Source organism: Rissa tridactyla, chromosome 2 (genome assembly GCF_028500815.1).
Source record: "Rissa tridactyla isolate bRisTri1 chromosome 2, bRisTri1.patW.cur.20221130, whole genome shotgun sequence".
Taxonomy (NCBI): Eukaryota; Metazoa; Chordata; class Aves; order Charadriiformes; family Laridae; genus Rissa; species Rissa tridactyla.
The window spans coordinates 8487528-8501870 of record NC_071467.1 but is presented as its reverse complement, the minus strand read 5'-3'; the positions used below and the strand labels follow the sequence as shown (position 1 = coordinate 8501870).

Below are 14343 nucleotides of genomic sequence, written 5' to 3'. Positions count from 1 at the left end.
AACATGCCACTAAAAGCATTCAAGTGTATATACTCAAGGAGCGTAATTCCTTATTATAGTAGGCACAATTGGCCTAACATTATCATCTCTGTAGTACTCTTGTCTCTAGCTGTGATTTCATACAACCCAAAATTTGAGGTAAACCAGCAAAGTAGAAGTATGCAGTTCCTTTCTCTTTCCATCCCATGGATTTTGCGGGGAAGTGATACAGATGCAGTACAAAACCTCTGCTACTGCAGCTTCATCTAAATTAGGGTGCTGCAACAGCTGGTTAAAATCACCAGTATCAAGAAACAGGGCTGGGATTGAGAGGAACCACAACCAGTCACAGAAATCCAACCACATCAGGAAGAAAGGCAGATCCCATCTTCTTCTCTATTCAGGAAAGAGAAATTACCCTGTGTAGATAATAAATTAGGGATGTAAAAAATTTTGGAACCTCCATTTCCCATACCCCCTCCGGTGCCTTTGGCCCTGTGAAGTCCAAATTATCCCCTTTGCATACAGATGCTCACGCCGTTCTATAACATGAGGTCCTTCCAGAACTAGCGTCCTAGTTAATATCTGTAAGACCTTCTGAAGAATCAACTTCAAGCATCAGAATCTTACCTTCCATTAAGTAAGACTCTGCTGCCACTAAAATTATTTGCAGCTTCCTTTTTCCATTTTTTAAAACCTTTGCACGACTCCAAGACGTTATCTCCCCTCTGAGCTGAACACATTTGCAGAAACATTTGATGTGTTCCTAGCTGTGCAGATCAGTTGGCCCATCAGTTACTCGATTTATGCATGCATAAGCTTTTAAAGAGTAATATTTGCCAAGTGTTAGCTTAAAACCAAGATACTCCTCAGGTGTCAAGGAAAGAGTAAAAAACAGAAGACCATGTAGTGTAATAAATGCTAATGAAAATTACCCGTGTGTGGGAAGAATGTATAACCTTCAGAAACAGGAGCTACTTGACTAACTTAAAACTGTAGACTGCTTGTCTCCCCTGAACTGAAAAGGTCACCTAACCCTCAGAAAAGATTAATTGGATAAAAGGAGTTGAATCTACACTGAAAACAATCTGTGCTGTTTAGGTGACAACAGAAGCAGAGCTTGCCAAGCAGAAGATTTAATTCTCCCCTTTTTGGTTGTTCCAAATCCAAACAAAAGACAAGTAGAAAGTCACGTTGTCTCAAAACAAATGCCTGGTATAAACAAAGCTCTCTTTGTTTTCTTTATGCTTCTGAAAAAATTCAAATCTTTGGACACCTCCTCATAGCATTAAAGGTGTTGCAAATTCTAGGAAGAAGAAAATGTATTCATTGAGGTGAGAGATCAACGTGCAGTACTCAACACAGCTGAAAGTCCTTCCTGACTTACATCTCGTGTGTTTCCAACCATTGCATTTCCAAACAGAGTTGGGAGAAAACCTGGAACTTAAGAAAAAACCTGAATTGAAAAGCATTTTAAAAATTTTTTAAAAAAGGATGCAGAAAATTCACAAAAATGTGATCCTTACATCGACTTAGTCAAAAGCTTTTTTCCACTATTCTACCCAGAACACCCATAAAGAAGTTAAATCACACAGAAAGGTCCGTCTAAACTTCGTTATGCCACTTTCTTGATTAGACACTACTAACTGGAGGAATAATTTGTCAGAGTCGGTGCAAAACAGCATTTTTTTTTTACTTAGCTGTTAAGGGAGGACAACATGTAAGAAATAAGAACATTAGGAAAAAAGTGACAATTTTGTTATTAATTAATAACTTTTATAGCTCAAATTTAAAAATATTAAATCAGAAACAACTCAAGATTCATGAAGAAAAATCTGGAACTATATACATGCATAAGTAAGAATATCTATATTCTTGTCAATATTTACTTAAGTTTCTTTGTACAAGTTCTTTCACACAATCTTATTTACAAGCATGTCTGTTTAAAACATATGAACATATACCTTTTATAGCATTTACAAATCATTTGAATATAAATTTTTTTCCTTAAAAACAAGGGAATATTTCATTGATTTGACAAATTTGGTTTCATCGTATGGTACTGGACAGGTATTTATCCAGTGGGGTGGAAAGAGTTATCATTATTCAGTTATCTAAGTAACAGTCATCCTGCTGGTACCCAGAATTATCATATATGGCTTTAAATACCTCCCAAACTCAAAGGATCATCTCACAAGTACAAACTACAGTCCATCTGTGGTATGTTGCTAATTAAAGTCTTGAGCCTTTGTTTGGATTAGATCCACAACTCGGCAAATGCATTCTAAGCATGTACTCAGGGATAAGAAGCCCTTCTGGTTTAAAGGGAAACCAGCTCTGCTCCCAGTCAAGTCAAGCACATATTAAGTATGTATGAAATGGGATGAAATGGACTTTTCTAGACATTCTAGCTACCTTCATAGATGTTTTATTATCGTGGGATAACATGGTTTTGAACAGATAATATTTGTGGGGATTTACAGGAATCAAGTGAGAGATCTTCTAAGAAGGGGAAGAATACTTTCTCCTCAAAATATGAACATTTTTTTAGAAAAAAAAAAAAGACTGAGGAGGTTTTGTACATAATATGCCTAAGTCACCGATACAATCCAACGATCCAGTCAGATCACTATCTAGTAACAAGGCCTCGTTTCACAAATCAACAAAATTTGTCAGCTTGCGTGCTTTTGGCTAGGGAAAAAAACCCCAAAGTTTTGGCTTTGGCAAATCAAGTAGCCATCTCCTTTGATCACTGTTCTCTAGAGCTCCTGCACCGATTGTTCCACAGTTTGTTCTTCTACAGGCTGCACAGCTTCCTGAACATAAACTATGAATTCTGATGCCTCTCCACCCTGCGTATAGACAGTCACCGTCTCAATTCCCTCCACTTCGTCTGAGGAGACGACCAGGTGATGCTGTTCCGACAGCTCCACTGACGCCTGCTGCAGCGTCTCTTGAATCATCAAAGTGTGGTTGGCTGATGGCTCCTCTTCTTTTACCTGCGGAGAAATTGAAGAGGTTACAGAAATTTCACTTTTCCGATACGTACCCGGTATTGTGATGATTAATGGAAAGACACCACAGAAATTAGAAATCAGATCGGTTTGACAGAAAATGTCGGTTTTACACAAAATTTGTAGGGAGCACTTTTGATTAATAAGTGCACGGCTAGAGAGACTACTGAGAGCAGTAACGCAGCATCTCAGTTATATGCACGGAGAGCTGTGAAAGTGCAGGAATACAGGTCTTTGAAGACAGATTTAATCTCTCAGCAGTCATTCATTCAAAACCGTCCTTATTTGAATAAATCTGAAGTCAAACAATTCCTCTAGAAGCACTGAGATGTGAATCCACCGAAAACCACATGAAAAAGCATCTACTGTACCCATTTCTTTTTCTTTTCTGTTCTTTTTTTCCCAGCCAACAGTTTGCCCATAGAAGTACTTTTATTAGAAAACGGTGAAATGTAAATATTACTGAAATAGACTCCTAAGATCTACTCTTTGTGAGGCAGCAATTTTTACATTACTGAAAGGATAGTGACAGAAACAATTGAAAACTACAAAATTTTTCTTGGAAGTTTTGCTTTTTGTCAAAAAGAAAAAAACCAACACAATTTGGTATTGAATTTCCAAGAGTTCAAACAGATGACTGTTAATTATTAAAATACACCACTTACTAGAATTCAAGAACAAATCTTTATTCTTTACCAGATCCATAAAAAATTCATATGCAAAGTATTCCAGGCCAGTAAAAACACATCAGAAAACTGTAAGTCGTGGAGGAAATGCATTCTCTCAAGTGTTTAGTGATAAAATAATGTACTTTTGAGGAGAGAATGGAATAGCCATTTTTTGGTATGCAAGATATATGCAAAGGCATTTGTTAGGTGTTTTCAGTACATACCACTCCCTGTGTTCATTGAAGAGAGCTGTTTTATTTGCTGGATCATAAATGCCAAACATAAACGCAACACGCAGTTCATCAAATCCTGTCTTCCTTCTCTTTTCAGAAAATGGCTTGGTTTTGTTAAGGCCTATTTCTCTTTCATTTAGGCTTAGCAAATGTTTTATGAAGTAAGCTTCCAGAGAGAAATCATGTTTGTTTCTCACTCTAAGAAAGTAGCTGATTGAAACTGTAGGAGGTCACATTCTCTACAACAAATTCTCTTCTCATACCCTCAAATGCGTCTATAAATTGTCCACTTACACAAACAACGGGGAATGAAGACAGAATTGCCGGCTCACCTACATCTCATGATGGAAAGCAAAGCTCCACAGTACTTCCAATAACCATACGAAGTGTAACAAAAAGAGGACAAAGGATTGGCAGATATTGATTTAATGGATCTCAGTGCACCCCTGCATCCCAGAGCAGTATATGGTGTGCTCCCGGCAGCACTGAACTCGTAAGAAATTTTGAAAAGAATAGGTCAACCATGGTAGATTTCGCAAAGTGTGGAATCTAAATTATGCAAATCAGAAAGGGGTTATTATTTTTTTAATTAGAAGCTGATTCAAAAGTTCTTCTCCAATTGTCATTTATATGAAATTGTTCTGTAAACTGTAGTATTAGAAGAATCAAGGTCCAGAAAATACAGTTACGATCAGTTATTGTGGCTCAAGAGGGGAGCGGGACAGAAGGGAAGAACGACAGCGAAGCTTCCAAGCATGTTTTCAACTCCTTAGAGACCAGCAAGGAGAAAAAGAAGTTCTATATGTTTGTTTTCCTGATGCTCTTTTCTAATTTCGTTTCTTTTTCCCTAAGCAACCATTCCCATTGTTGTACACTGACTTTTCACTTTTTAATTCTATGTTTCAAATATCCATCAGATGAAGAAAATTTCAGAGACGCACAAACCCCTCAGGACTTCATATCACTTTGAACTTTCAGTCAATTCATCAGGCTATACAAAGCTTTTCCTTGAACAATAACAAGTATGTTCAGGTGTTAAATTATTCAGAGGTCCCAGAGCCAGTAAGCCTGTGATATACTGACGAAATATACGTGGATTTTATCTGGTGAAAGATTTAACATCTAAAGAGAATCTTGACATTGTCACTGACCTTAATGCAAGAGCACAATGCTGACTCTGGCTTTGTTGCACAGGATTCAGATTATACGGATAAAACTACAGGAATGAGCTGAAGTCCTTTCCACATTCTGTTTCTTTTATCGAGCATATTTGAAGATTTTAATTGAAAGTTACTTTAAACTGCTCCTGCTGAAGTTTAAGCTCAACATGCTACAAAAGTGGGTGATGTTGGGTGCTTGTCTTGACACAACAGAATTTGCAACCACCCTCAGAAAAACTAATTTATGCTGTCACAAAATATGGGTATCAACAAAGTACCCTTTATTAACGGAAGCTTGAGCCTCTCTTCGAAAAGCAAGGAGCTAAATCATGAAAAGAAACATAGCACTTCTCTATTTTCTATGTGCCTTAGCAGAGTTTCCAGGGGGATCTGCTCCATGATCTTGCAGGGCACAGCGGTGAGACTGATCAACGTGTAGTTCCACAGGTCTGCCTTTTATACCTTTTTAAAAATGGGGGTTATGTTTCCCCATTTCCAATAGGTGGGAACTTCACCAGACTGCCACAGCTTCTCAAATATGATGGACAGTGGCTTAGAAACTTCATCCACCAGTTCCCTCAGGACCTGCAGATGCAACTCATCAAATCCCACGGATTTATGCACCTTCAGGTTCCTCAGATGGCCTTGAACCTGATCTTCTTCTACAGTGGGTGGTTCTTCACCCTCCCAGTCCCTGCCTTTACATCCTGTGACTGGGGCAGTGTGGCTAGAGCACTTGCCAGTGAAGACTGAGACAAAAAAGTTGCTGAGCACCTCAGCCTCCTCTATGTCCTGGGTGACCAGTTCTCCCATTTCATTTTGGAGAGGGCTCACGTTTTCCCTAGTCTTCCTTTTCGCACCGACATACCTATAGAAGCCTTTCTTGTTGCCCTTGATCTCCCTGGCCATATTTAATTCTATCTGGGTTTTAGCTTTCCTAACCTGATCCCTGGCTGCTCGGACAATTTCTCTGTATTCCTCCAGTCTACCTGTCCTTGCTTCCACCCTCTCTTGACTTCACTTTTCTGTTTGAGATTGTCCAGAAGCTCCTTGTTCATCCATGCAGCCTCCTGGCGTTTTTGCCTGATTTCCTCTTTGTTGGGATACATCGTTCCTGAGCTTGGAGGAGGTGGTCCTTGAACATTAAGCAGCTTTCTTGACTCCTCTTTCCCTTCAAGGCTTTATCCCATGGGACTCTACCAAGCAGATCTCTGAAGAGGCCAAAGCCTGCTCTCCTGAAGTCCAGGGTAGTGACCTTGCTGTGCACCCTCCTTGCTGCCCTAAAGATCTTGAACTCCACCATTTCATGGTCACTGCAGACAAGGCTGCCCTTGAACTTCACATCCCCCACCAGCCCCTCCTTGGTGGTGAGAACAAGGTCCAGCATAGCTCCTCTCCTCATCGTCTCCTCTATCACTTGGAAAGGAAGCTAAACTTGACACATTCCAGGAACCTCCTGGATTGCTTATGCCCTGCTGTGTTGTCCTTCCAACAGATATTGGGGCGGTTGAAGTCCCCCACGAGGACCAGGGCTTGCGAACGTGAAGCTGCTCCTAGCTGTCTATAGAGGGCCTCATGTGCTCCCTCTTCCTGGTCCGGTGGCCTGTAGCAGACCCCCACTGTAATGTCACCTGTGATTTACTACTGAAGATCATAATTGGCAGACGCAGGTCTAATCACTAATGAATTCAGATAGGAAGCTGCAGTTAAAAATGTTAGATAACTAAAATCTCACAGCTTGTTAGGCATCAGCTCCCAATTGCAGCCCTTGATACCAGAGATCATAAAAAAAATACACAAATAGGGGTGTCTGAAATTTGGCCCTTTAATTATGTAATACACATTAACTTCTCCTGTGTTAGTGCACTATATATAACCCCCTGACAACATGCCTCAGGCCAGAAGAATTACACTGCCTTTGCTAAGAGCTGCAAGAATGCGCAACGCGGTCTGAGAAGGATCTCGTACAGTCTCACTTTAGTCACTGCAAATCAAAACCCGTAAATAATTTTAAATATAGTTTTGTGAGCGTACATAAATAAAGAAGAAAGGAAAATAAATAAAGCACAGTTGACACGAAAATGAAATGAAACCAGGAATTCATTCAATTCAATAGCAGCAATCTAATACTTATTCAGTTTTATATGCTTTTGAAATGAAAATGGCCAATAAAGAAAGTTAATTTAACCTTCCTACCTGACTTTATCAATGTGATTTTATTAGCCTTGTCACGCAGGGTAAAGAAGACTAATGCCCTTATTTCTGGTGTTTCTAGCTCCCAGTATCTTTTTTGGACAGCTATCTGTAATCCTTTTAGTTTGACAAATCACCACATTATTTTGGATATTTACATTTCAAATCTGTTCAATGTTTACATGCTTCTTCTTGGTTCCTATTAGATTGTTCCACAGGGAATAATCTCAAACCGTTAATTCACATCCCTCAAATTGATGAAACAGTGGGACAGCTGCCATCGGGATAAATGAAGTCACTACACTCAGTTCTTTTTATTGGCATCTGAAATCTTTTGAAGAGTAGCAGCCAAGACCTCTTTTCTGTTTGAGAGCCAGCTGAAAAGCATCTGGCTGCTTATCCTTCGCTAAAGAATGACAGCAAGAAGCTGAAACCACACACAGCTGGCATAATAAATCAATTCAGTACCCACATAAATACTCTACTAGCTAAATGTGTCTGTCACAAAAGCCAACGGGACTTTCACCCCCATGTCTTCACAAGAAGCTCAACATTTCTAAATTATAAATGTTACTAATTTAAATATCCAAGGACCATCCAAATACATGTAAATGACATTAAAAACGTCTTAAAAATTCTTAGAGGAATCTCTTCCTTTCAAAACAAGCAAGTCGTCTTTAATTAGAGAGAAATTAATTCAAGCCGTCAAATATACTTCTTCCCTTCCCTGAAAAGGAGTAAAAAAATATATTTGCAGTAAGATGCTAAAGCCGCTTTCTTATTCTAGAGCTCAACCTGAGAAATAATGAATATCTCAAATTTCCTTTGAAGTCAGCAGGAGTTGCAGGTCCGTAGTGTTTAAAACTGTCTTGCTGGGCTTGACCCCAAATCGTCTACAGAATCTCTCCCTTGATTTCAGATTGAATGTTGCCTTTCAGTTTACCACGAAGAAGAAAAGTTAATCACAGAGATCTTGCAGGATTTCAAAACCTTACACTACGTTACAGATGCTCCTATTCATATAGACACCACAGTAGGAAAATATACAAAATATCTACAGAAAGGATTAAAAGGAAAAGTGAATATAAGCATTCTAGATCAGAGAGCACCTGGATACGTGATGTGTCAGCTTATGTTGGTGCCTACAGGGCTGCCTCTACCATTTAGTTCAGTGCCATTTGAATAATTTGAACTCTCTCTTGGTTCTAGTTTACATATAGATATATTGTGTGAAAAAGACACAGAGATGCACACCGAAAACACTGTAATTTCATCACGTGATCCTCTATAATAAGCTATAAACCAAAGGCAATCTGGCACACAATAGTTACAGAATAATAAGAGACTTGAATATGCATGAGTTGCTTTGCATACAATAAAAAATGCAAGGTGGCAAACAAATCTTCATATTGGTGATGCAGATTTTTTTAAAAAAATTAGCAATTGTCTGGTTGAATACATGCTGACACAGACTGGGACTGGCAACTTCACTCAACTGACAAAATGCTGTATCACCAGATTTCCTGCTGCGGAAGTACGGCAAGATTGCCATCATTTCAAGACTGGTAATGGGACAGAAATCTCAACATGAAATTTTATTTGTATGTTACACAGATGACAAGAACTCCACAGAACGTGAGAAAACAGGGCCATGTGCCCCAATTAAAACCTTGCAGGTACCACATCAAGTTAAGCATCAAATTGCTTCATGTCCTAAAAGAACCACAATCTTGACAATCAACCTATATATATAAATCCACGTGTTGGCAAATTTTCTAGATTAACAGCGCACCCAGCATCACGTAGGTACAAATCAGAGCCAGACTGAAATACAAGGTGTGCTGCTGAAATATGCCTTTGACATGACTGCCATGCTAATATCATTAGACATTTATTTTTGAAGATGTGTTACACTATAAAATTCTGTTTTGTGATCGGCTTCAAGCTGCTGTGTAACCTTTGCTGTGCATTGCTGCCGTTGTCACTTTGAAGCAAGCGACTGTTACCACGGTAGGATTTTACTGGAGCCTGAAGAGATCATGGAATAAAAGGATGAAAGGAACTAAAACAGAAGGTGAAATGCATGGAAATGCAGTATCTTTATTTTGATAAAAATCTGCTTAGGTAGTGAAACAGTTGATATACTTACTCTGAAGAGCAAATTATGTAGAAATCTAGGTTGAAAATATGCTTTTCAGGAATAGACTTAACCCTACGCCCCAAGCTACAGAGGTAGGAAGAACATCATCCTGTCTCTTATTTCTGAATGGGAGAAAAATAGAAAGAATTCAGCAGCCAACTACTGCTCTTTATTGTTAATATTAGTGTAGTCCCTTGCACCAGGACCTGGATTGTATCAGGTATGCTACGTACAAAAAGTATTTCATGCCCCAAAAGACCTTATAATTTCAATATAAAACAAGAGACAGTAAGCAGACACAGAAAGAGAGGTGGGAGAGCACAACATAAATGAGCCAGCGGCAGTTTTGTGTGACAGGCATTAGTATCAATATACCAACAGCCCAACCACAGACAGTTACTGTCATCATATATTTGAAGAATAATTGAAAGAAGACAATGAGGTACAAATTGCTCTTCATTAAGAATCCACATAACTAAGCACAATATGGAAGAAGGCATTAAGAAACTTGTTTGGAAAAAGTAATGAGCAATGAATTCTTCATGGACTGAGCAAAGGTAGAAGTCAAAATCTTTACAGGTATGAGAAATGGGACAGTAGGTCAGAAAGGAGCAAAAAACCTTGGAAAATTACACGAGGTTTTATTTGATGTGGCAAAAAAGGAACATCACGTGAACAGAATAAGAGAGGGTGACATCAAGAGGGGCAGAGAAAAGTAATCTTTGAATTCTTCCGGAAGAATACAAAAGAGGCAAAACATTGTCTGTGAATGTCAGAAAGAAGACTATCAGAGTTAACCATAGGATAAAATACCGACGGCTTGGATGACCATTTTAGCTAAGTGGTTGAAATAAGAGACCATATAAAAGTCATCATGCAGAACAAGTCAGCAGTGTTTAGCGAATCACTTGCATGCAAGGCCCAAGAATCCTACCTGAAGGGGCCACCAGCTTTCTGGCTTGGATACCAGGAAAGACTTATATCCCACTGAGTTGAAAAAAAGTGGACTAAAGACGAACAGTTGTGCAGAAAGACTGACATAATCGTCTTAGTGATTAACAATGATTAGCGATTAATACAATCTTCTTCAAGGCCATGCTGGATGGGGTTTTGAGCAACCTGGTCTAGTGGGAGGTATCCTCGCCCACGGCAGGGGGGTTGGAACTAGGTGATATCTTCCAACCAATTCCTCCCTTCAAACCATTCTATGATTCTATGGTTCTTGGCCGTCTTCAGAGTGAGCCTGAAGGGATGACTCCAGAGCAACAGGAGAACTTTAGAGGACAGATGCAATCTTGGGTCAGGAGAAGACTGTCTAGAGTGGCAATGTAATTTTGCAAAATTTCAACCCTGAAACAAAGATCATGCAAGTCAAATGTCTGTGTATTACTGAGCATCTGAAGCCCTGTATTTCTGACTAAAGCTGTTCATGCTAATGTGCTATAAGCAAGGTGGCATAAAAATGCCTGTTTGCAGTGCTCACCCCAATATACTGTTCAGAACAATTAGAAATTAAGGAAAAGAATGGGGAGTTGACATGGTGAACAAGACCATGGGCATAGGTTAGCTGATTTTTGGGGGGCTGGTTTTGTTTTCTTAGAGAGAACAAAGACGACTTCTCTGCTCTCTAGCAGTTTTCTGTACATGAGGTAGGCAGGATTTGCTCTGAATGAAGAGAGATCTCAGTGGCTTGTTCATTCAGGTAAAATAATATTGAGGACAAGACTTAAAGCTTTACACAATCATCCACTGGTGAGTTTTTCACATCAGGACAATAATCTCTGGTCCAGTATGACACATAAAATACATTACAGGCCTAAACATGGCAAATTAGCAGCATACGCGTCTATCAGTATTTAAATGTAAAAAGTTCAAAAAACACATAACATGCAAGCAAATTTAACCTGTTACTATAGTACACTGATTTAAAATGTTGGTTGAGACTAGGAATGAAAAAATATCCTGCTCTGGTTCAGTAATTTGAGGCAAAAAGAAAAAAATAAATTTGGACAAAGAACCGTACGTAGTTTCTACGTTTCTTTCAAAGAGATTTGGTACAAGTAATACACTGTATTTATGAAAAATAAATGAATTAAACCAGAAAGTATCTTGCTACCATTACACATTCCTGCTAACAAGCACTGGAAATGGAAGAGCAACAACTATAACAAAAACTAGAGCCGATGGACACAGACCAAGAAGGGGCAATTCTTCAGATGTTGTGGTCAATGCAGTAAGGGATTCAGGAAATAAGCATTCAAAGACGTTCATACTGTAAAACCAAGAAAATGCACTTTGAGTCTTGTCTCGCTGGAGAATAACCTACAGACACCACACACTGAAAGAGACTCCTCTGCAGAAAATAAGGGAACAGGAGCGTTCATTTTGGAGGGAAAAGTTTCTTCACAAGGAAATCAGTATTTAAATCAAACAAACATTTAACTTGGAACAAACTTCTTCAGGATCGATCAATATCCTTATTTGATGTAAATGCTAACCGAAAGAAAGAACTACACATCAAGGTAGTTCACAGTTAAACACTGTCTCTCCCTGTTCTAATCTACCTACAAATATATGGTGTGGAAAACAAGTCTTTGACCACAGACCTGCAGAGAGCGTGAATGAAGGGTGGCTGCAATCCTGGCATGACTGCTCATCCTCCCATCCTGCCTTTACATTCAGCATGGGAGCTAGGAAAATAGTCCAGCTATGTAAATGATGGACTGAATAAACAAAAATCCAAACGAATCCATCTCCATCCTAAGGCATGAGGGCAAACGTATATCTGTAATAGGACCCAGAGAGTCAAATGCACAGAAAGTAAAGTGACGTATTTCATGTTTCCAGTCCCTTCACCTTGCTACTTACTCCGTTCCGACAAAACTGCGTTCTCCCCAATTTCTTGTCTGTGTTTACCATCCATCATGAACAGTATTTCCTGCCTTTTCTAAGCATTTATTAGCCTCCTTCCTAGTTATTCTTCAAACTTTTCTCTCGCCATTTCCCCACCTTGTTACTTTTTTGGTCTTTAAGCAGTGCAGAACAACTCAAATATCATGCCATAAAGAAATCTCCTCATTAGGTCTGTCAGAAGGAGATCCAGACTGGATCACTAGTAACTGAAAAGGACTCAGACTGACAAGGATACACTTCTGCCATGCTGTGATCAAAGCTTCAGTGTGGATTCTTGCCAATCTGAGATCATACTGGTAAAACTTCACATTAACTTTTTTTCCCAGGCGTTCGGTGTATATTACATTCCTTAGCAGCTGTATGTTTTCAGAGCTGTCACAGAACAAGATTCCTCCCAAATTAGATACCAGAAAAAGTTTAAATTTGATAACAGATTAATATACTGACTCTTGGGCAAGAATGAGCTAAAGTCACTTCATGATCTAGACACAACCTTTTGAAAGGCCTCATACATATGACACTATCAAAGCCAACGACGATTCCTGTTTTCCAATCATAATCCAAGCCAAATAGTGCTAACTTTGCATTTTTGGGGTTTAAAAATCATAAGCTGAATCCCAATTCACGCTCGGATTTGTTATTGCTATGCTGTTGAAATGTTCTATTTTACAGAATCATTCCTACGAACAAAAAATATAAAGTTTCCAAAGTCAGAACTCAAATTTTCTTTCTTCTTAACACCACATTCAGGAGCTGGGGGCTTTGAACACACAATCTGATCTTGATTTCACCTCCATTATAACGTGTACTCATGATTTAAGATACTTGTAATAAGACTACATGCAACTGAGAACAATAATTTAACAGAACACCTCAAAGATGGTATCCTCTCTGTCTGGCGACTTAGTAGAAAACAATTTTAAAAATAGACCAGTCAGACCTAGCTAACACACTGGACATCTTGCAATATGTTGAAAAGGACTTAGATAAAGACAAGAGTTTGTTTCTGCAGACGAAAGTCTTGCACTAACCTGAAAGACTACGAGTACTGCAGACTGAAAGTATCCGAGCACACAGGTTAGGGCAAGTGCTAAAGCGTGACGATGGCAGCATTACTGATAGATACATCTGGATTCACACATAATTTTAAGGATGAAGTGTAAATGGCACTTTTAGGGGTGAAAGGAAGGAAGATGACAGCAGTGGGAGAAAGTTCCAGCGAGGAAATGGGAGGCAAAGACAGCAATAATATAGTGTAACATTTACAGCAAAAAATACTTTTTAAAAGTAATTTAGGATTTAGAAGAAATTTCTTGGTGAAAATATAGAATCACAGAATCACAGAATGGTAGGGGTTGGAAGGGACCTCTGGAGATCATCTAGTCCAACCCCCTGCCAGAGCAGGGTCACCCAGAGCAGGTTGCACAGGAACGCGTCCAGGCGGGTTTGGAATCTCTCCAGAGATGGAGACTCCACCACCTCTCTGGGCAGCCTGTTCCAGTGCTCTGCCACCCTCAAACTAAAGAAGTTCCTCCTCATGTTTACATGGAACTTCCTGTGTTCAAGTTTGTGGCAATTACCTCAGTGGTCCCCAGGCACCACTGAAAAAAAGGCTGGCCCCATCCTCCTGACACCCACCCTTTAAGTATTTATAAGTGTTGATAAGATCCCCCCTCAGCCGTCTTTTTTCCAGACTGAAGAGACCCAAATCCTTCAGCCTTTCTTCATAAGAGAGGTGTTCCAGTCCCCTAATGGTCTTGGTAGCTCTCTACTGCACCCTCTCCAGCAGTTCCCTGTCCCTCTTGAACCGGGGAGCCCAGAACTGGACACAGCACTCCAGGTGCGGCCTCACCAGGGCAGAGTAGAGGGGGAGGATGACCTCCCTCCACCTGCTGGCCACACTCTTCTTGATGCACCCCAGGAGGCCATTGGCCTTCTTGGCCACAAAGGCACATTGCTGGCTCATGGTCATCCTGTTGTCCACCAGGACTTCCAGGTCTCTTTCCACCGAGCTGCTCTCCAGCAGGTCACCCCCAACCTGTA

General features: G+C 39.7%; 1 protein-coding gene across 5 annotated transcripts in view; it reads right to left on the bottom strand.

The window, feature by feature from the left end:
- Positions 1–1271: 1271 nt before the first annotated feature.
- Positions 1272–14343, bottom strand: part of ZFAT (zinc finger and AT-hook domain containing) — a 99766-nt gene continuing 86694 nt past the window's right edge. For all 5 annotated transcript variants that reach the window (XM_054193022.1, XM_054193018.1, XM_054193019.1 and 2 more), the window contains one exon: positions 1272–2978. In XM_054193022.1, coding sequence (XP_054048997.1) covers positions 2739–2978 — 240 coding nt within the window. In that variant the 3' untranslated portion in view covers positions 1272–2738. The remainder of the gene's footprint in view (positions 2979–14343) is intronic.